At 47.7% G+C, this 19,643-nt stretch overlaps 3 protein-coding genes across 7 annotated transcripts in view; all 3 read left to right on the plus strand.

Annotated features, from left to right (window-relative positions):
* arhgef11 (Rho guanine nucleotide exchange factor (GEF) 11) overlaps window positions 1-6,600 on the plus strand; it is a 19,950-nt gene extending 13,350 nt beyond the window's left edge. The window contains exons 31-41 of one of the 2 annotated variants that reach the window (XM_084691448.1): window positions 1-9; window positions 436-618; window positions 817-898; window positions 1,022-1,102; window positions 1,191-1,249; window positions 1,337-1,489; window positions 1,587-1,820; window positions 2,225-2,326; window positions 3,117-3,424; window positions 3,781-3,913; window positions 4,098-6,600. The exon at window positions 1-9 is cut by the window's left edge and continues 67 nt beyond it. In XM_084691448.1, the coding sequence (XP_084547574.1) occupies window positions 1-9; window positions 436-618; window positions 817-898; window positions 1,022-1,102; window positions 1,191-1,249; window positions 1,337-1,489; window positions 1,587-1,820; window positions 2,225-2,326; window positions 3,117-3,424; window positions 3,781-3,913; window positions 4,098-4,150 (1,397 nt within the window). In that variant the 3' untranslated portion in view covers window positions 4,151-6,600. The remainder of the gene's footprint in view (window positions 10-435; window positions 619-816; window positions 899-1,021; window positions 1,103-1,190; window positions 1,250-1,336; window positions 1,490-1,586; window positions 1,821-2,224; window positions 2,327-3,116; window positions 3,425-3,780; window positions 3,914-4,097) is intronic. The other variant, XM_084691449.1, reaches the window with a different exon arrangement.
* A 748-nt stretch (window positions 6,601-7,348) lies between these two features.
* Window positions 7,349-16,298, plus strand: LOC146221894 (vang-like protein 2). Its single transcript, XM_084691821.1, has 8 exons — window positions 7,349-8,315; window positions 10,875-11,138; window positions 11,279-11,402; window positions 11,670-12,277; window positions 12,501-12,637; window positions 12,989-13,124; window positions 13,619-13,865; window positions 14,515-16,298. Exons 2-8 carry the CDS (start codon window positions 11,074-11,076, stop codon window positions 14,773-14,775), a joined length of 1,578 nt encoding a protein of 525 aa, XP_084547947.1. The 5' UTR covers window positions 7,349-8,315; window positions 10,875-11,073; the 3' UTR covers window positions 14,776-16,298.
* Window positions 15,127-19,547, plus strand: LOC146221895 (SLAM family member 9). Of its 4 annotated transcripts, none has more exons than XM_084691822.1 (6): window positions 15,127-15,209; window positions 17,380-17,700; window positions 18,300-18,578; window positions 18,735-18,854; window positions 18,985-19,027; window positions 19,129-19,547. In XM_084691822.1, the coding sequence occupies exons 1-6, from the start codon at window positions 15,146-15,148 to the stop codon at window positions 19,166-19,168; spliced, it is 867 nt and encodes a 288-aa protein (XP_084547948.1). In that variant the 5' UTR covers window positions 15,127-15,145; the 3' UTR covers window positions 19,169-19,547. The 4 variants fall into 4 exon arrangements, with proteins under 4 accessions (XP_084547948.1, XP_084547949.1, XP_084547950.1 ...); XM_084691823.1 differs by lacking the exon at window positions 15,127-15,209 and adding an exon at window positions 16,391-16,500; XM_084691824.1 differs by lacking the exon at window positions 15,127-15,209 and adding an exon at window positions 16,398-16,500 and having other exon boundaries at window positions 17,389-17,700.
* The last annotated feature ends 96 nt before the right edge of the window (window positions 19,548-19,643 follow it).

Genomic DNA, 19,643 nt, shown 5'->3' on the forward strand with positions numbered 1-19,643 from the left:
AGACCTTAGGTAAGGCAACACTTCAACTGTTCTCCTAACCCTGGATCTCCTAACCCTGAATTTCCTAAGCCTGGATCTCCTAATCCTGGATCTCCTAACCCTTGTTCTCCAAACCCTGGATCTCCTAAGCCTGTTTCTCCTAACCCTGGTTCTCCTAACCCTGGATCTCCTAAGCATGGTTCTCCTAACCCTGGTTCTCCTAACCCTGGATCTCCTAAGCATGGTTCTCCTAACCCTGGTTCTCCAAACCCTGGATCTCCTAAGCCTGTTTCTCCTAACCCTGGTTCTCCTAACCTTGGATCTCCTAAGCATGGTTCTCCTAACCCTGGTTCTCCTAACCCTGGATCTCCTAAGCATGGTTCTCCTAACCCTGGTTCTCCTAACCCTGGATCTCCTAAGCCTGGTTCTCCTAACCCTGGTTCTGTGTGTGTACAGAGATCCAGGCCCTGCTGCTGTCCGACCTGCTGGTTCTGCTCCAGAGGGGCCCTGACGAGCGCCTGCTGCTGAGGGGCCCGTCTCGCTGGCTCGGGGGCGGCGGAGGGGGCGGCGGGGACACCAAGACCTCCTTCAGCCCCGTGGTCCAGCTGGACTCCCTGCTGGTCCGGCCCGTGGCCACCGGTAAGGTCAAGGGTCAGGGGGGCTGTGGGTGGAGTGGGTGTTTTTAATCACCTGTTTGTCACTGTTGATGGGAGAAAATGTGGAGAAATTAGTGGTTGTGAAATTGGACAATGCAATGAAAATTAGGATGGATGGAAATATGGATGCATGGGGAAATACTACAGCTGCCTCTTACTTCCTGTGTGCCTGGTCTCCTAGACAACAAGGCCCTGTATGTGATCAGTACCACTGAGAGGCAGATCTACGAGCTGGTGGCTGGGACGTCTTCAGAGAAGAACACGTAAGTGTCTCACAGCTGGCGTGTAACAACGTAGAACTTTCTAGAACCTTCGCGTCTTGCTTTTTTGCTGTTGTCTGTCAGTTTTTGTTTAGAAATTACTATCCTGTTGATTTTTTTCCCCAGATGGAAGGACTTTCTCGAAAAGACCATCTCATTGGTTGCCAGCTCGTCACCTTTGAGCAATCACAGGTCCACGCCTACATCGTGAGTATCTAGTGTGTTACAGTTCCTTGCCATTAAGCATAATGAAGGATTTGCACACCTAATAGTCTGTTTCTCTCCTCCCCCCCAGCTCCCCCAGTGTTGGCAACTCCTCCCCCATCTCGACAGGCAGCCACATCTACCAATCAGGTGAGAGATGCTGTTCAAGCCAGAAATTCATGTTGGATTTTTTTGTAACCTTTGGACACTTTAATATTGTTTGTTTCAATCTCCTAGACGATTCCATGACAGAAAGGTCGGTTTCAATGGAGACGGACTCCCCCAACGACGACGGCGCACTCACACCCACCACGCCAACGGACCAATCAGCATCTTTCCTCTGCGGTAATGGGCGGGCAGTGGGCGTGGCCGAGGCAGCGCTCCAAGATGGTGAGGAAGGAGCCAGTTATATCATAGCTAGTTCTTAGTTAATTAATCAATAATCTTTTTTAACAAATGTTACTAACTAATTAAAACATTTTATCAGTTGAAACACTAAGGCAGCTGATTTTCCGAGACCTAGAGGAGGATGGGTGGAGCCACAATTCAGGTGAAACACCCACCAACGAGACAGCCAATGAGAAGAGTCCCATCACTGACAGACAGAGGCCAGAATCCTCAGAGACTGTCCCGAGCGTCAGTCCCAGCCAATCTGAGGCTGCGTCTGAGGAGGTCCCGCCCCCGGAGGCGGAGCCACAGAGTGTTCACGTTGTCAGGAAAGGTAACAAAGGGGATTACAAATTACCAGAGCATTAATATTGGACTATTCTGTACAAATTCTATAAATCTGTTGCTTTGTGGAGCTTGGTGTCTATTCTGTCCTTATCCAATCTTTTCACAATAATAATAATAATGGATGGACCACCCGAGTCCCGCATGAACACTATTCTTTATGATTCTTTTATTCTGCTGCTTACTCTCTTTTCTCTGCCTGTTTTTATTTCACAACACTCTATATTCGCTTCTCTCTCTCTCACACACACACACACACACGCTCTCATCGGCTCATGTCTACTCACCTGCACCCAACACTGACACTCCCAATCTTCCTATGAACCTGCGCGCTCACACACACACACACACACACACACACACTCTCTTCACACATCTGTCCTCCACGTACAGCTTTGGTTGCGGGCTCTTCCTCTATCCCTGATGACATCACTGATGATGTCAGCCTCCTCTCCAACCAATCGTGTGAGCCGAGAGACGCGGCCAGTGCCCAGGGTAACGACAATCTAGCCCTCGTCTGAACCTCCATCCCAGATCTCTCTGGCCTCCCTTTCAGTACGCTTCATGATGCTGTCGTTGTTGGGGTCAAGTCCATAAGGCATAGGACACGACAGTTATTCAAGGCAGCTTTGACCTGCAGTGAGCAGGAATGTGTAGCGTTAAGGTTGAGTTCAAGATGCTGTTGTCCCTGATCTGTCTCTCTTCTCTTTCTAATCTCTCTCCTCTCTCTCTCTCCTCTCTCTCTCTCTCTCTCTCTCTCTCTCTCTCTCTCTCTCTCTCTCTCTCTCTCTCTCTCTCTCTCTCTCTCTCTCTCTCTCTCTCTCTCTCTCTCTCTCTCTCTCTCTCTCTCTCTCTCTCTCTCTCTCTCTCTCTCTCTCTCTCTCTCTCTCTCTCTCTCTCTTTCTCTCTCTCTCTCTCTCTCTCTCTCTCTCTCTCTCTCTCTCTCTCTCTCTCTCTCTCTCTCTCTCTCTCTCTCTCTCTCTCTTTCTCTCTCTCTCTCTTTCTCTCTCTCTCTCTTTCTCTCTCTCTCTCTTTCTCTCTCTCTCTCTTTCTCTCTCTCTCTCTCTCTCTCTCTCTCTCTCTCTCTCTCTCTCTCTCTCTTTCTTTCTCTTTCTCTCTCTCTCTCATCTTTCTAATCTCTGTCCTCTCCTCTCTCTGTTCTCTCATGGCTCTGTCCTTTTTCTCGAATTTCTCTCACACTCTCTCTTCCATGTCCTCTCTCTCCTCCATCTCTCTTTTTCTCCTCTTCTCCTCCTCCTTCCGTTGTCTCCTCCCCCTCCTGCAGGTAACACCTTCTACCTGGTCATGCCCGGTGAGCAGGGAGAGAGCCACACTGACGAGCCCGCCACTGAACATGCTCCGCAGGAAGAGGAAGTGATGTCATCCCCCGTCCGGTCGGCGGTGGAGGAGGCGGAGGAGGAACAGGCGCAGGTTTACATCCCGCCCGAGGTCGACCAATCAGGGGCCACGCTGCCGAGCGGGGAGGAGGAATCGGGCCAATCACAAAGCAGGCGCCAGAGTCATGTGATCAAGAACGTGGACGAAATTTTCCACACAATCGAGGAGTTGATGGGCAAGCTGCACCGCCTGAAGGTACAACTGATGTGTATACACACACACACACAACATCCATACACACACACACACAACATCCATACACACACACACAACATCCATACACACTGATGTATACACACACACACACAACATCCATACACACACACACACAACATCCATACACACACACACAACATCCATACACACACACACAACATGCATACACATTTGTACTCATCTTGTAAGTAACCATGCGAGTCTTTCATGAGACAACATCACAAACATTCTACAATTTTGACTAGTGTTCTAAACCAGTATTATTCTTAAAGCCACAGTAGCATTATTGAGAGTGTGCTGTGTGCTGATTGGCTGTATGTCCGTCCACCTGACAGGAGATAGAGAAGGCGCATCAGCAGCTCCTCCAAACACTCAGAGAGCCAGCTGTCAATCAAGAGCCCGTGGACCTCCCCCGTATCCAGGCAACCGTGGCCAGGACGCCATCTCTGGACCGGGGCTCGGGAGAAGGTGAGGAACGGGGAGGGGTCAAGGGTCAAACTGTCTCTCTCCAGGCGTGCATGACTGTCCCTGTCTGTGTTGGGACAGTGCATTAGAACCCCAACCCCTCTACAGTACACTGAGGTGCAGGCCTTTTGTCTGTTGTCATGGTGATCGTCAGCTGTTGTTTGTATTTCTCTCTTGTCTATTGCAGGGAGTGATGGAGGACAACTGGAACCTGTGAAGATTCAGTCTACAGGATTCTGACCTCACCTTAGAATGGACTTACTAACACACACACACACCCACACCCTCAGAGAACGGTCCCAGCATGCATCTGTTACCCACAGAAAACCAGGAAATAACTTTGGCGTGACAACCACCCCTGACATTTAAGGACCCCGCCCCCTCAGAGGGGACCAAATGACCTTTGACTTTTTAGGAGCAGGAGAAAGCTCATGAACCGAATTGGGAGGGGGGAGGGGTAAGAAGGATGGAGGAATGAAGGAAACGCATGAAGAACAAGTGAGGGAAAGAGAAAGATTTGGAGAAGTAGCAAATGGAAGGAAGGAAGGCACACTACTGGGAGAGGAAGTATTTTTGGATGTTGAAGGAAAGTAGGGTTTGCGAAACTAGTTAAAGGATAGAGTTGTACACTGGGAAATGAAGGAAGTAAAAATAAAACAGTCGGATGAAGGGAGCAGAAGAGTGTCGTCGAGGTGACGTTACCAAGGACACCACTGAAGGACCCCCAGCACTTTACCCACTGCGCACCTCTCAATCTCTACACAGAACCCAGTTGATTTGATGGGTCAGGAACTGGAAAGACCCCATGCGCCATTGTGGACCAATGTAACTGCACCCTAGTTTGAGCCAAAATGGCGGACATTCTGCCACTGGCTGCTTTAAAGGACGCCAAAGGACTGTGTCTTATCAATTCAGGTCATTTGCACTGGGCCCTGTAGAAAGACAAGGGTCAACACTCAGAATGGGAATCGTACATAGAGACTATATTCAGCACACGTCAGCGTTATTTCATTCATGTCACTCAACTGCTATGTTCAATCAGTACCAAAACACATGAGGAGACTGAACACTATGGAGGCGTGGCCGGATCCAAGATGGCCGCCGCGCTGTATGCCACGCCACACTGCCTCTGGACAGCTGCTAAGCCAAGGGATGTGGGACCATCTGTGCGTTTATCCCGCCGGCCAGCCTGGATTTTCTTAGCCACGGGTGGATGGTTGTGGCTAACAGCAGGGCCTCGGTGCTGTGGATCACTAAGACACTGCTCAGTGAGGCAGAACTGCTCAGACAAACAGGGATCACTACTACTAACATAACAGGACTTAAACACTGTTATTGTCTTGTTTTTGTTTTTTAAATTGTTTTGTTTCCCACCCACCCCCCCACCCCCAATCATGTTATATTTGGGTTGCTGACGGATACTATCACTACTGTTGTGCGTGCGTGTCTACATACATAAGCTCAACTGTGAACCACCCTACTTCCACTGTGGACCTAGATAGTGTTGGCAGCCGCACCAAAACCGGACTTTGGGCAAACAGTAGAACTGATATGAGGGACGTTTGATTTGTGTCCCTGGTGGGCAACTTGTCAGATCTCCTTGGTAGCTACAGTGTGCTGGTGAAGTGAATCAAGTGCATCTCAGGTGTTTGACCAAGGTTCTGCACCAAACTCTGAAGGAACTGTGGTTCACTCCCAGTGGTATACCAATATATATATATATATATATACCTGTAGTTACACATCCTATGCACAGATCCCCTCTATTTATTGTGGGAGAATAAAAGAAAATAAATCTGTAATTAGTTCTGAGAGTAGAATATGCAAATGCAGTGTCAACGACAACATAAATGACAGTCTGGAGGACAGCTAAACTTATGGTCTTTACCGTAACGTTTTGGCTTGACAATGTTCACCTTAAAGACCGCTCAGTTCAAAACTTTGAGCTAAAGAACCTTACCTTTCTTTCACTTCATAAAAACGTCAAATTTGAACTCCCTGTCATTCTTTTGAGACGTTATAACCAGCAAACGACTGTGATACTAAGCTGCGTGTCCACGCTCCGATGTTGGAGGCGATACAATGTTTTATTTACCACACCGTCGCATGACAAAGACCTCCCGACTCGCCCTTCTTTCATTCTTGTTTGGACTAGGATTCATTCCCTCTTTATATTTCCTCCCCTTCAAGTAGCATTTAGCCATCTCCATTTTCTACCTCTATTCTTCTGTAAACTCTAATAGTCTTTTTCATACCATTTTCTTTGATGTCTACGTCCAGTTCACCTCGCTCATGACGATGTCACGTCGGATCTATAAGAGGTTATAACTGGTAGTAAAGACATTTTAAACCGATCTGTTTTCTTTGTGAGATGTTGCACAGGGAAACCCTGCACAGTGCAAACTACTGTATTCATACACAGGCATAAGACCTCCTTTTTCTTTTTATATGGTCTCGTTCACTCATGTAATATAGAAATCACACCCCTTGTTTTATATATATGTTAATTTTTCTGTAAAGCCTTAGTCCTGTCTTTGATTTTATTTTTGTAGATACGGTAAAAAAAAAAAAACGAAAACAAATGTAAATTATTTTTTCTCCCCTGTTTTTAAGAATGGCGAGATTGTTAGCGGCACAGAAGGAAAATGAACTCGTGTTTTGTGACAATAAAAATAACTGTTTAAAAAGTATTTGTGTGGAACTCTCATTTTTAATTATGTTGCCCTTCAATCAAAGGAGTCAGGTGGCTGAGCGGTTAGAGCATTAGGCTAGTAATCTGAAGATTGTCAGTTCGATTCCCGGCCGGTGCACATGACGTGCACATGGGTACTGTAAATCGCTCTGGATGAGAGCGTCTGCAAAATGACGAGATGTAAATTTGCACAGCCTAATTAACACTTACATAGATTCATGGGATATCTTCTACAGTAGGCCTATATCCTATTCACCTGGCTATATGGTCCATAGCCGTTTTTCTTGTTTAAAATAGTTGAACGTTATTTATTTTTTTATATAGAAAATGTAATTCTAGATCTAGCTTTTCGCAGTTCAGCGGTGCACTGTATAACCCGATAAATGTATGTTTGTTTTGATGAATAATGCAGCACAGGTGCTGCATGGATACTCGCGGAGGCAAGAGAAATCGCATCACACGCCCTGGTGGTAACTGCCCCTGGCGTAGCGCTCGTTGAACCAGCTAATTATCACTGGACACTGGATCTTTTATCCCGCTGTCTGGAAAAACTCATATCCAGTTCAAAGAAGCAAAATGGTATATATTCTGCAGTTTCTCGAGGATTTAAAATAGTATTTATGCCTATAACCATATAGGCCTACGGACGTGTTGCACCATAGGTTATAACCTAGGTTACTTCTTTAAGCAGCGTGAGTTAAAACATGTTTGAGTGAGGCAATTTGGAAGTCATGGTTTTATACTCTGAGTAGGAGAGTTCGGGGAGCGTTAAGCACATGTCATTGTTGCAAGGCGTGCGGCGTGCACAAAAATCGAGTTTAATTCACAGATGGATCTGGGTGCAACGGTTATAGTCAAACTCTTGCCTGGGAAAGTGAAGGTGTGCGGCGGAAAAGGGAGGAGGAGAGTTGGGAAAGCGAAGAGGGGGGCCACCAGAGAGGACTGGAGAGAGGCGGAGCACCGTTGGGGACTTCGGGAGAAAGAGAGAGAGGCCATTGATTTGGGTTTGAAATTTGGATAGAGACTGGTTTTGAAATTAGCCTACTTAAAGGAAGATTGAACCTGGACTAGCCTACTGTTGGATCAATGGAAGTTAACCGTATACGAGAGAGAGAAAAAATGCCGTAAATGTTCATGACAAAGGGCGAGGAACCGCGGACTAGACCGAAGGGACAATTGTCCTCATCCAGCTACGACTTTGTCGCTTCCAGAGAACCCCCACACACCAAAGAGATAGCTCACATTTGGACTCTTCATTTGAACAAGTGGAAAGATTGAACCACTGCGACCCTTGGATGTGAATTTAAATTTCCTTTGGGATTGTATTCCGTTTGTATTCGGGTCACCAAAGCAAAGCGTCGCGGCAAAGCGTTTAACTGTCTCTTGCCCCTCAGGGTGATGAATGTCCGTATTCACACGCGCAGCGGGGCTTCCAAAGAAGAACAGATGCAGAAACTGAGAATGGGATGCGTCTCAGTGCCTTTGTAAAGCATGGCCCTATATGTTTTTCAGTTAGAAAAGAGATACTGTTTGTGAAGAGGAATCACATTACGTTGTAGCCTATTCTTTGCCTAATTTGGACTAAAGGAATTAAAGTGAATCAAGGAAAGCCTTGCTGGATACGCCTGGACTACTCATAGGCTACTCGGATAGTTCTTTTGTGTGGAGGGATTTGCGAAACACTCGCCTATTTGAGGATATTCGAAAAGAAAGGTAAGATCTCGGATAATTTATTCACATATCTAACTTTAATTTTACTCGTAAATTGAAATAAAATGCTAAAGTTCAGTTGTGAAGCCTTTGTGGAGGCTACAATTCGTTTCATTCATTACTTCGCCCGTACATTTTCCTCACTAAGTTTCATCTTTAAGGAATAATTTTAAAACTTATTGACCATTTTTTGTTAGCTTTATAGAAAATGCAAACATCACGGTGTTAGGACACTTAGGGTAAAAAAAGAAAAAAAAGAAAAGAGAAAAACCTTTCACTCAAAAGTCTACTGCAAGTTCTCATCGTGCATTGTGTGAATCATGTCACTTATTTTGGATCTTACCCAAAATTGTTTAATACTTGCATTCAGATATTCAGTGCTATATTAGGTTTTGTAGTAGGCAATATGTTCTGCAGCATGTTGTGGCTAGCCTATGCTTCATCCCATTGAGCTCTCAGCTCTGCCAGTCGGAACATCTCGATGATGCTAGGGCGTGTGCGAATCATGAGCTACTTTGTCTCGGATCTTGCTTCGATTCAAGCGTAATCCGTGATGTATTAACTGTAAATATTTATAAGCGCCCACCCACCCCATATACTGTTAGTTCGAGTCGTTATGTCAGCAATTTTTCAATCCTAAAACGTGAAGATAGGATACCGAATGTCGATACAGATACGTAATGGAAAGGCCCTGAAGCCTGCGGTTCGATTTGTTGACGTTACTATCGGGTGTGGCTTTGCTACGCCTCCTAGGCCGGCTTCCAGCCCGAGGCTTTTGTAGGCCCCTGGGAACTAGGACAGTTTTTGGAATGTAGGCTATGCCACCTGGGTTTGTTCACTTTAATAGGCACGTTGAACTGTCGTGTGAAGTCTTGGAGATAACAGAAGTATTGACATAAATCCATCCTAGGGCGCCTCCCCCATGAACCATTTAAATCAATGTAGCTGTTTAAAGCCTACAGCACAGTGGGCATAGTAATTGCATCAATGGAATTGACTGAAACACACACAGCCTGTCTCTGTATGCTACCAAACCATGTCCTTCTGTGTGTGTGTGAAAAAGAGAGGCAGGCAGACAGATAGACAGATTAGCTGTGTTTAAGAAAGATTTGGCGGAAGGCTCCTCGGTGTGTAGTATGCTGGGTTGTATGACTCACTTAAACTTAGTAAAGCTAGCTGGGGGGAGGGGGAGGGGGGCATGCTATCTGATGTCACCTGAGATATGTCATACATTACACCTGAGTCTGTGGCCCAATTATGGATTTTCTTTTATTTGGTCCTGGCAACACCACTGTTTACGGGGTTAAAAATCCCCAAACCCTCTTTTGGTCAACTGTAAGAGCAGGTTCCACAGCCGGCACCTTGGGATGCCTAACCCTGCTGTGTCATTGGTCAGTGATAGCCTCACACAGACTGAACCACATAGGTTCATATCAGGAAGAAGGCCTTCCGTTAGGTCTGCTCCATCGTGGTCTGTCTCAATGTGACCCTCTGTCACACGGCACACATTAACAGAGCCTCGCAAAGGGCTGGGCACGATCATAAGGGTGTCATTCATCCCCCAGTATTAGATTAGGAGTGCGTGTGTGTGTGTCTTATAAGGGACAGACATTCTAGAGGCAACCGACCGACTGTGCTAAAACAAAGTCACGTTGTTAACACTTGAATTAGAGACAATCAGTCAGACAACTGTGGACGATACATATACAAGCAGATAGAGAACACACACCAGTAATATAGAAGCAAGGCTACCTGCATTCTCAAAGACGTAAACACGTTCTAAAAGGCTGTAAAGGAAAAAGGACAAGAGAAGGTGCAGAGTTGATGGGCCGGTCACCGTGGCAACCCCCAGTCCCTTTTCACCCCACAGCCCCCCATTCATCCCCATAGTGATGGCTAAGCCCTGTTGCCCCTGGAGACGACAGGGGAGGATAGGGGAATGTGGTGTGTGTGTGTATGGGAGAGCGTGTGTGTGTGTGTGTGTGTGTGGCAGAGAGCGGACAGAAAAGCACACTGGGAAGAGAGAGGCAGCGAACTCACATCAGTCTGGGGAGCAGACATTCATTTAGTGGTTCACATTTTCCACCTCAGCAATTCTTTCATTCAATGGTTAAAATGAAGGGGGATGGGGGGCATATTCCAGGGGACCAGTAGGCCATTGAAATGGCTTAACAAGACCTCATCTGCTGCCTCTACAGCCATGTCTGCCTCACTTCGGTGTCAGTGGAGGCCTGGTTCCAGGGCTGTGCCCCCTCCTGCACTGACTCATGGCAGGGGACAAGCAGCCCCAGAAATAGGCTGATTAGTGAGCCATGCTAACCGGGTGAACACACATGAAGGCCCATAAGGCGTTAGTGGAGTCAACACAGTGCAGATTGTGTGGAAACTGGATTAGTTTTTGTGTTTTTATTTGTTGGGGCCCTCGAGCCAGAAGTGTCACATGTGAGTAATTCTCCCTCTCTCTGTTTCTCTCTTCATCCTTCCCCTCTTTCCCCCTCCTCCTCCCTCCCTCCCCCATAATCCCCCTCCCTCCCTCTCCCGCTGTGTCCCCTGCCCACCCAGGTCTGCGCCCCCCACACCCCACCCCCCTCCCCCACCCAGCCCGGCCTCCAAGATAGATTCCCTCAGGAGCAAGGTTGACCTGCTGCGGCTGCCCCTGGCCCTCTCCTCCAAGTCCATCAGCCACCGCAAGAGCCAGCTGGGCCCGGCCGCGGGGGGAGGAGTAGGGGCCCGCAAACCCCGCCCGCCGCCCGCCTCCGACATGGACAACGAGTCGCAGTACTCGGGCTACTCCTACAAGTCGTCCCGCAGCTCACGCAAGCACAGGTGAGGAGGGGGAGGGGCAGGGGTTGGACCCCGGACAGGGGCTGGGAGGTGGGGGGGCACGGGGTGATTGAAAATCTGTCGCTGGCTTGATTGTTGACTGTTTTCGTGTACTGATGTTTCTGTGTGTGTGGGACCTCCAGGGAGAGGAGGGACAGACACCGGTCGAAGAGCCGGGACAGCAGCGTCCGGGGGGACAAGTCTGTGACCATCCAGGCCCCTGGAGAACCGCTCCTGGATGGCGAGTCAACCAGAGGAGATGACAGGGTCAGACCACGCACACACACTCGTATCGTTTGTGTATCTGTTTTAGAATGTCCTCCATGTTTAAGAAATTGTCATGAATGATATACAATGCAATACTGACCTGGACATCATTGTCATATGCTCACGGAAATCTCTCCCTCCCTGTCTTTTTCGGTTTCTATCACTCTGTTTCTATCTCTCTGTTTCTGTCTCTGTTCCTGTTCCCATCTCTCTGTTTCTGTCTCTGTTCCTGTTCCCATCTCTCTCTCCCCCTCCCCGCCTCCCCAGGATGACAACTGGGGCGAGACCACCACCGTGGTCACGGGCACCTCGGAGCACAGCGTCTCCAACGAGGACCTGACGCGCGTCTCCAAGGAGCTGGACGAGTCCTCGCCGCTGGAGTGCCGCCGCTTCCTCGGCCCGGCCCTGGGCGCCGTGCTGGGCCTCTTCGCCCTGGTCACGCCCCTGGCCTTCCTGGCCCTCCCCCAGCTGCTGTGGAGGGAAGCCCTGGAGCCGTGCGGCACGCCCTGCGAGGGCCTCTATGTCTCCCTGGCCTTCAAGCTCCTCGTCCTCCTCATCTCCACCTGGGCGCTGTTCCTGCGCCCGCCGCGCGCCTCCCTGCCCCGCTTCTTCATCTTCCGCTGCCTGCTGCTGGCCCTCGTCTTCCTCTTCGTGGCGTCCTATTGGCTGTTCTACGGCGTGCGCGTGCTGGAGCCCCAGGAGAGGGACTACCGGGGCATCGTGGGCTACGCGGCGTCGCTGGTGGACTCGCTGCTCTTCATCCAGTACCTGGCGCTGGTGCTGCTGGAGGTGCGCCACCTGCAGCCCGCCTTCTGCCTCAAGGTGGTGCGCACCACCGACGGCGCCAGCCGCTTCTACAACGTGGGCCACCTCAGGTGTGTGTGTGTGTGTGTGTGTGTGTGTGTCACCACAGACAGTCACTCTCCACATCTTCAGCCCCTCCAATAACAACTTGTGTGACTGCATGGGGGATTTGGATGCAATAAGAGATATCGGATGTAGACTCGTATTGGATGATTGGATAGGTCATGACCCCGAGGTGGTGTGAGAGGTCAGAGGTCAGTTCCAGTGCTCTAACACAGACGTCCTGCTCTGCAGCATCCAGAGGGCAGCTGTGTGGATCCTGGACCAGTACTACAGTGACTTCCCTGTCTACAACCCAGCACTGCTCAACCTGCCCAAGTCCATCCTCTCCAAGAAGATGTCTGGGTTCAAGGTCTACAACCTGGGAGAAGGTGGGCCTGCTTTATCTGCTCTCTCTCTCTCTCTCTCTCTCTCTCTCTCTCTCTCTCTCTGTCTCTCTCTCTCTCTTTCACCCCCCTCTCACCCGATTCTCTCTTTGTCTCTCTCACTCTCCTCCATCTCTCTCCACTCCTCTCTCTACCCTCCCCCTCTCTCTTATCCAATCATGGCCCTTCGCTGCATCTCTCCATGCCTTTCCTGACACACTTCACGTACAAACAGTCCCATAAAACATGGAAAACGCCCCCCCTCCCCCCCCCCCCCCAAACAGCCATCTTTAAACCCAGCAGCAGGAGGATGTGTCCTGCTTGGCGTTGACAGAACCGTTGGTCGTGTTCCCTTAGATAACAGCACCAACAACTCCACCGGCCAGTCCAGGGCCATGATGGCCGCCGCGGCGAGGCGACGCGACAACTCCCACAACGAGTACTACTACGAGGAGGCTGAGATGGACCGCCGGCTACGCAAGCGCAAGGCCAGGTGAGGACTCACACACACACACACTCTGTGACACGCGGGTGTACAACATTCCCACCCAGTGGGATACTCCCACTCTGTACATTCTCTGTCAGCATACATCTTCAAACACGAACACAGGGGCGCGCAAAGTCCAAAAACAGTCTGTGCTGAGCTGTCCCTGGGGGGCGTTAATTCCAAGGCCTGAACACACACGTGTCCCATCCCAACATCCCTCTGGCCCTCCCCCCCCCCCTCCTCCCCCCTCCCTCCTCCCCCCCCCCCTCCCGCCTCCCTCCCTCCTACCTCCTCCCTCCCCCCTCCCCCCCCCTCCTCCCCCCCTCCCTCCCCCCTCCCCCCCCTCCTCCCCCCTCCCTCCCTCCCCCCTCCTCCCCCCTACCTCCTCCCCCCTCCCCCCTCCTCCCTCCCCTCCCTCCCCTCCCTCCCTCCCCCCTCCTCCCTCCCCTCCCTCCCCTCCCCCCCTCCCCCCTCCTCCCTCCCCTCTCCCCCTCCCCCAGGCTGGTGGTGGCGGTGGAGGAGGCCTTCACCCACATCAAGCGCCTCCAGGAGGACGAGCCGGCCGCCTCGTCTCCCAAGCACCCCCGGGAGGTGATGGACCCCCGGGAGGCGGCCCAGGCCATCTTCGCCCCCATGGCCCGGGCCATGCAGAAGTACCTGCGCACCACCCGCCAGCAGCCCTACCACAGCATGGAGAGCATCATCAACCACCTGCAGTTCTGCATCACGCACAACATGACCCCCAAGGTGCGTCTCTCTCTCTCCCTATGTCTCTCTCTCCCTATGTCTCTCTCTCCTGTGTATCATACTCGATCTCTTCCTATGTCTCTCTCTCTCTTCTGTGTATGATACTCGATCTCTCCCTTTCCCTCTCTCTCTCCTGTGTATCATACTCGATCTCTCCCTTTCCCTCTCTCTCTCCCTATGTGTCTTACCACACGCAGTCCTGAGCACCTTGATGTCGCTTAGACCCATACACTCGTCACGCTCGCTGACCCCCAAGGTCAAGCCAGGAGCCTGGTCTTGACCTTTACATGAACCCAAAGGTTAGGGTCAAGAGTTGGCCTCTTGTCAAGCTTACGCTGTTTTTTTTCCCTCCTTCCCCCCATTTTCTTCCTTCCTGTGTATCATACCTGCTCCCTCTCTCGCTCTCTCCCTATGTCTCTCCCTATTTCTCTCTCTCCCCATGTCTCTCTCTCCTGTTTATCATTCTCGATCTCTCTCCCTATGTCTCTGTCTCCTGTGTATGATACTCGATCTCTCCCTTGCTCTCTCTTTCTCCCTCTCTCTCCTGTGTATCATACTCGATCTCTCTCTCCCTATGTCTCTCTCTCTCCCTGTCTCTCTCTCTCCTGTGTATCATACTCGATCTCTCTCTCTCTCCCCACCCTCTCAGGCGTTCCTGGAGCGTTACCTGAGCCCAGGGCCGACCCTGCAGTATCAGAAAGAGAACGGCAGGGGGCGCCAGTGGACGCTGGTGAGCGAGGAGCCCGTGACGTCGTCGCTGCGCCAGGGCCTCGTCTTCTCCCTGCGCCGCCTCGACTTCTCCCTGGTTGTCACGGTGACGCCCCTCCCCTTCCTGCGCCTGGGGGAGGAGTTCATCGACCCCAAAAGCCACAAGTTTGTCATGAGGCTCCAGTCGGAAACGTCCGTCTAGCAAAGGGGGAAGGGAAGAAACGCAGCAAAGACGAGAGAGAGAGATCGAGTATGATAAACAGGAGAGAGAGAGAGAGAGAGAGAGAGAGACAGAAAAAAAGAGAGAGAGACGGCAGAGGACAGGTTAAAAACAAGAGAAGTGAAGGGGGCTTGATGAGGAGAGGAGACCACGAATGACGTGCTTCTTCCTGCCTTTGTCCGACCAATCGGATGCTTCCTCGCCATGACTCGACTGTTCCCCCCCAATGCCACAGACTCACCTGACCCCGAGCGCGTTGTCAACGTGACACCGTGTTAGCAGCTGTTGTCCATGCTGCGTCGGGGAAGGTTATTACAGGACAACACACCTCAGAAACACCAAGTCTGTCCTGATGTATTACCTAGTCACGCCTGGTGTCATTCAGAAACATCCTGGCCCAGTGTTGAGACTTTTTAGTGAGTGAACTTTTCTTCCAGTCGGTTGCCTCTTAATTCTGTGTTGTCTTTGTGTGAGTTTGAACTTCCAACCTTGTATGTAAGAACAGCATACCTCATGGGTATGGGTGTTACACCGTCAGAGATGGGCTCTCTGTCTGCTCTGCTCTCCTGCAAAGCTGTAAATCCAGTCGGACGCCAAGAGCTTGGGGACAACTGGATTTCATGTTTGGTCAACTGTGAGTGTGCATTTGTTTGTTTGGTAATAGAAGTGCATGGTCTGTGGTCAGTCCGTTAACCAACCAACCATGGATTTGTGTGAAGATGTCCGACTGTCCAAACTGAAACACTGACAAGCTGGGTTTTACATGTTTTCTTATCAGTTCTTTTTAATATAAGAGGAATTACACTGGTGAGTTAAAAAGATCCCTTTTATTTTAAAGAGGAACTTGCTCAGACTCACAGATAAGCATCGGCCATGTGGGACACTTAAGATAAAACGGTTATTTTGTTCTCGAGTGTGTGGGTGTAACATATGACCACTGCACCGCTCTGACACATGCCTGCTGAGCAGAGATATACTGACCCCACCCACAAACACTGGTGACCAACAGTGTTAAAGAGCCACGACAGATATGTGGACAGATGATATGCGGAAGTATGACTGTGCTTTTTGGCAGCTCCGAGCCACCGTAGCCTCCTTATGTTGTACATACTTATTTTGATTCCTTTATCATGTGTATATTTGTCAATGTTGAACTACGGAATGCATTTGTGTAGTTGTTCGTATGTGTGTGTGTGTGTGTGTGTTTTCTAACAAAGTAGCTTTCATGTAAAGGTGTTTTTGACTTATTATTTCAACATAATTCCCCTGTTTGCATGAAGCTCCATGAACTTTTGGAAGATTGCACACTCGCAGTGTTTTGATAAACATTTTGTATCAACATATACTGTACTGAAGCTAAACACCTAACCCTTTTATTAAAAACTGTACTCGGTAACAAAAGTTTGTAGTTTGCTGTGGGATGTGAAAGGCTTTCACATTCGATCATTTTAGTACTAAACAATTTGAAAAACTTTCTAAATAAATGATCTCCTTCAAAATGACAATATGTGAATTTGTCTCTTTCCTGATGATGAATTGTGATTCAGCTGTCAAACCATAAGGTCAACCTCGTGTTCCATCCTCCCTCTCAGGGGGAAGTGAGTGACAGGGTATGTGACACAGTTTCTATAAACTGCGTTGCTAGGGACGTGCTCACGATGAAACTACTGTTTTTACCTAGTATCTACCTTCTAATGATCTCCCAAGGTAAGCTGGAGTATATAAAATAAATACATACACACAGATACTGTAATATGAGAGATTATATTTTATTGGTGAAAAAGCAGGGAGTATGTATCATTCAGTAGTAGACAGTAAACCAGCACGAGGCATAAAACCTAAACTTCTGTGTTCTTGTGTTTAGTGAAAAAAGGGATAGTTCACCCAAAAATCGAAAATATATTTCCCCTCCGACTTTAGTGCTATTTTTCAATCTAGACTGTTTCGTTGTAAATTGCCGCGTTTTTTTAGATATCGTCCGTCGATATGTCTGCCATCTCTTGAGTAATGCAGATCTAAGTGGCGATTGGTTTTTGGTGCTCAATGTGCCCTAAAATATATTTGAAAAGGGTTAGGGTTATGTCTTTTTTTCTGAAATCATGACCTTGTTACTCAAAATAATCCAGACCTCGTGGGCAGTTTTATGTAGGAAGTTGGGTTGAAATAAATTTGTGAAACAACTGTCTGTGAAAGCATCTGTAAAAAACATGTTTTTTAAATCTCGTATCTCACAGAGCACAGCATTTCATGCCATTTTGTTCTGTTTGCCAATATTCTTGGTGGAGTTCTTTTTTGTGTGAAAGCTGTTAAACTGTCAAAGCTATACAGGAAGAGAGGGGCCGTGTTGAAAATGTGTTTTTCCTCTTTCTGTAATTGCAGCATGCTTTCACAACAAATACTGAACAAGCATTCAATGAAGATGTTAAATGGTTGAACCCTGTCTTGTACATTGAATTCAACTATCTATACTTCTCATAAAATAGGTAGAACATTACAAGAGATACTTTATACCTAAGCTGGCATAGCGAAACAGCCATGCCCAATAACATTAGGCCTGATGTTTGTACACATGTTGTTGTCTTGTAGCCATGGCAGCGGACACGACACAAGTGTCAGGGTTCGTGGGACAGCCTATCACCTTGAAACCAGGATACGCCGACAGCTCCGACATCTCCACCATCGAGTGGTCCATCTTCACAAACAACACCTTCATTGCTACCTTCCGCAACGGAAAGGTGAGGGTTGATCGCATTCCACAGTTCAAAGGTCGTCTAATGCTCAACAAAGACAACGGCGACCTGGAGATCCTAGATCTGAAGGAGGAGGACTCCCGGCTCTACATAGCAGATATAACGAGGACAACTGGAGAAAAGATGCCGAGGATTGAGATTCAACTCTCAGTGAAACGTAAGGGATGAAAATAACGGTGGTCTCGCTGAATTGATTTGTTGCCTCTGACTAGCTTGGATACACCAACTGTATAATCTGAATAGATGAGTGAAATAACTTTATTGAAGGGGATTATATACATCAGGGCTGTCCAATCCTGGTCTGTCCTGAATGTTTTAGATGTTACCCTGCTCCAGCACACTTGATTCAAATTACTGGGTTGTTATCAAGCTCTGTGGAAGTCTAGTAATTACCATTCACTAGAATCAGGTGTGCTGGAGCAGGGAAACATCTGAAACATTCAGGACAGTGGCAACTGAGGACCAGGATTGGACCGCCCTGATATAGATGAACTTCAGACAATCAAAATTGTCAACCGCAATCCCCTTTTTGCAAAAGTGTTTCAGTGATCGATAACTGTCACTGCAGTTAATAGATAATTCCAAAGAGCAGTTATGGTGGGACCCACAATATACTGGTATCAGATAGACATGTATAGTTTGAATGTGCTGTTTTAATAGTCACTCAGCCTTGAGATTCTACAGCCACCTTGCAGTAGTCCTGATGTCGGATCTTTTTCATTCCACAAATGTCCGCAATTCTGTCTTGTTGTGCAGAGCGCCTGGAGAAGCCCAACATCACAGACCTGTTCCACACGGTGGAGAACGGCTACTGTGTAATGAAGCTGCGATGCTCCTCCACATTACAGGGCACCAACATCTCCTGGAAATCTGAACCTTCACTGGTCAACGAAGCCTTCTTTCAGAAAAGTGTCGGCAATGCCACCGAGCTGTTTGTATTCTTCAAACTCAAAGCATACCGCAATGTTACCCTAACATGCGTCGCGGCCAACGACGACAGCGAGGAGTTTGAAGTTGTAGGAAAGACGTGTCTGAGTAAGTCTTATGCTAGAGTGACTGGAACCAACGGAACATTAAATTTTTTGTTATTAGGCCTATTACAATGAAAATATATTTAGTGAAAGACTGATTATAATTATATTTATATATATATATATAATTAAAATGTTGATTTTTGTAATCTGCCTACAGGAGACAAGTCCATTTGCCCCCCTATCTGGTATCCCAAACCCTGTATTTCAGATTTTGTTATCTTTCTTATATTTGTATTTGGAGTTATAGTTGGTGGACTCTTTGCATACAAGTTTAATGGTAAGTTCAGCTAATAATCAATACATTTAAAATGACTTTGCAGCTTAGATGTATCCATTAAAATTAGTACTATCTCTTTAAAATGTATTTGGTAAATGCTGTGTTCATGTGCCACTTCCATCTGTTACAGAAAAACTGAAAAAGAAGGTAGGTAATTGCAAAGGAAAATGTAGGTATGTAAACTTTATTTACTTTTTATTTTGTATTTTTTTCTTAGACAACCCCACAAGCTTTGATTACTAACAAACATTGTTCATTCTCTTGTCTTTTTCAGGGATAAGAAATACGGCTGTGTACAAGATTCAGGACTCTGAAAACAGTTCAAAATAAGGCAACTCCTGAAAATCCTTTTCACAAAGCTAACATCTACATCCTGAACCAGAAGAAATACTTTGTTGTTATTATGTTTTAAGTTATTTGTACGTATATGCAACCTTGTTAGGTACATGGTCGAGATGTTGAGGGGGGGGGGGGGTTGAATTGTTTCTGTCTAATGTTAAATCTTGGTTGTTAAAAAAAAAAAAAAAATTTGGTTTTCGAGTCAGTTTAGGGTCACTCTAGCTTACTGTAATTGTGTTGTTTGTCTGTTGTTCTTATTTATTGTTGTTTTGCCCTATTTTATGATTTTGTAAAGCACTTTGGTCGGCATTGGATGTTTTTAAATGTGCTCTATAAATAAAAATGACTTGACTTGACTACAAAACATTGTTCATTTATTAATATATACTGTTGTTTATAATGCCTATTGTATTAGAATATTTGGAACATATGTTATGATTTGGATCATGA

Source organism: Hypomesus nipponensis, chromosome 25 (genome assembly GCF_054491055.1).
Source record: "Hypomesus nipponensis isolate SF chromosome 25, ASM5449105v1, whole genome shotgun sequence".
NCBI lineage: Eukaryota > Metazoa > Chordata > Actinopteri > Osmeriformes > Osmeridae > Hypomesus > Hypomesus nipponensis.

Excerpts from the sequence above, each read along its gene's own strand:
- LOC146221895 (XM_084691822.1), top strand. The coding sequence starts at position 15,146 with ATGTATTACCTAGTCACGCCTGGTGTCATTCAGAAACATCCTGGCCCA. Across the intron at positions 18,579-18,734 it reads TGTAGGAAAGACGTGTCTGA|GAGACAAGTCCATTTGCCCC; the intron begins GTAAGTCTTATG and ends ATCTGCCTACAG. Across the intron at positions 18,855-18,984 it reads CTTTGCATACAAGTTTAATG|AAAAACTGAAAAAGAAGGTA; the intron begins GTAAGTTCAGCT and ends CATCTGTTACAG.
- LOC146221894 (XM_084691821.1), top strand. The coding sequence starts at position 11,074 with ATGGACAACGAGTCGCAGTACTCGGGCTACTCCTACAAGTCGTCCCGC. Across the intron at positions 13,125-13,618 it reads CTACGCAAGCGCAAGGCCAG|GCTGGTGGTGGCGGTGGAGG; the intron begins GTGAGGACTCAC and ends CCCCTCCCCCAG. Across the intron at positions 13,866-14,514 it reads CGCACAACATGACCCCCAAG|GCGTTCCTGGAGCGTTACCT; the intron begins GTGCGTCTCTCT and ends CCACCCTCTCAG.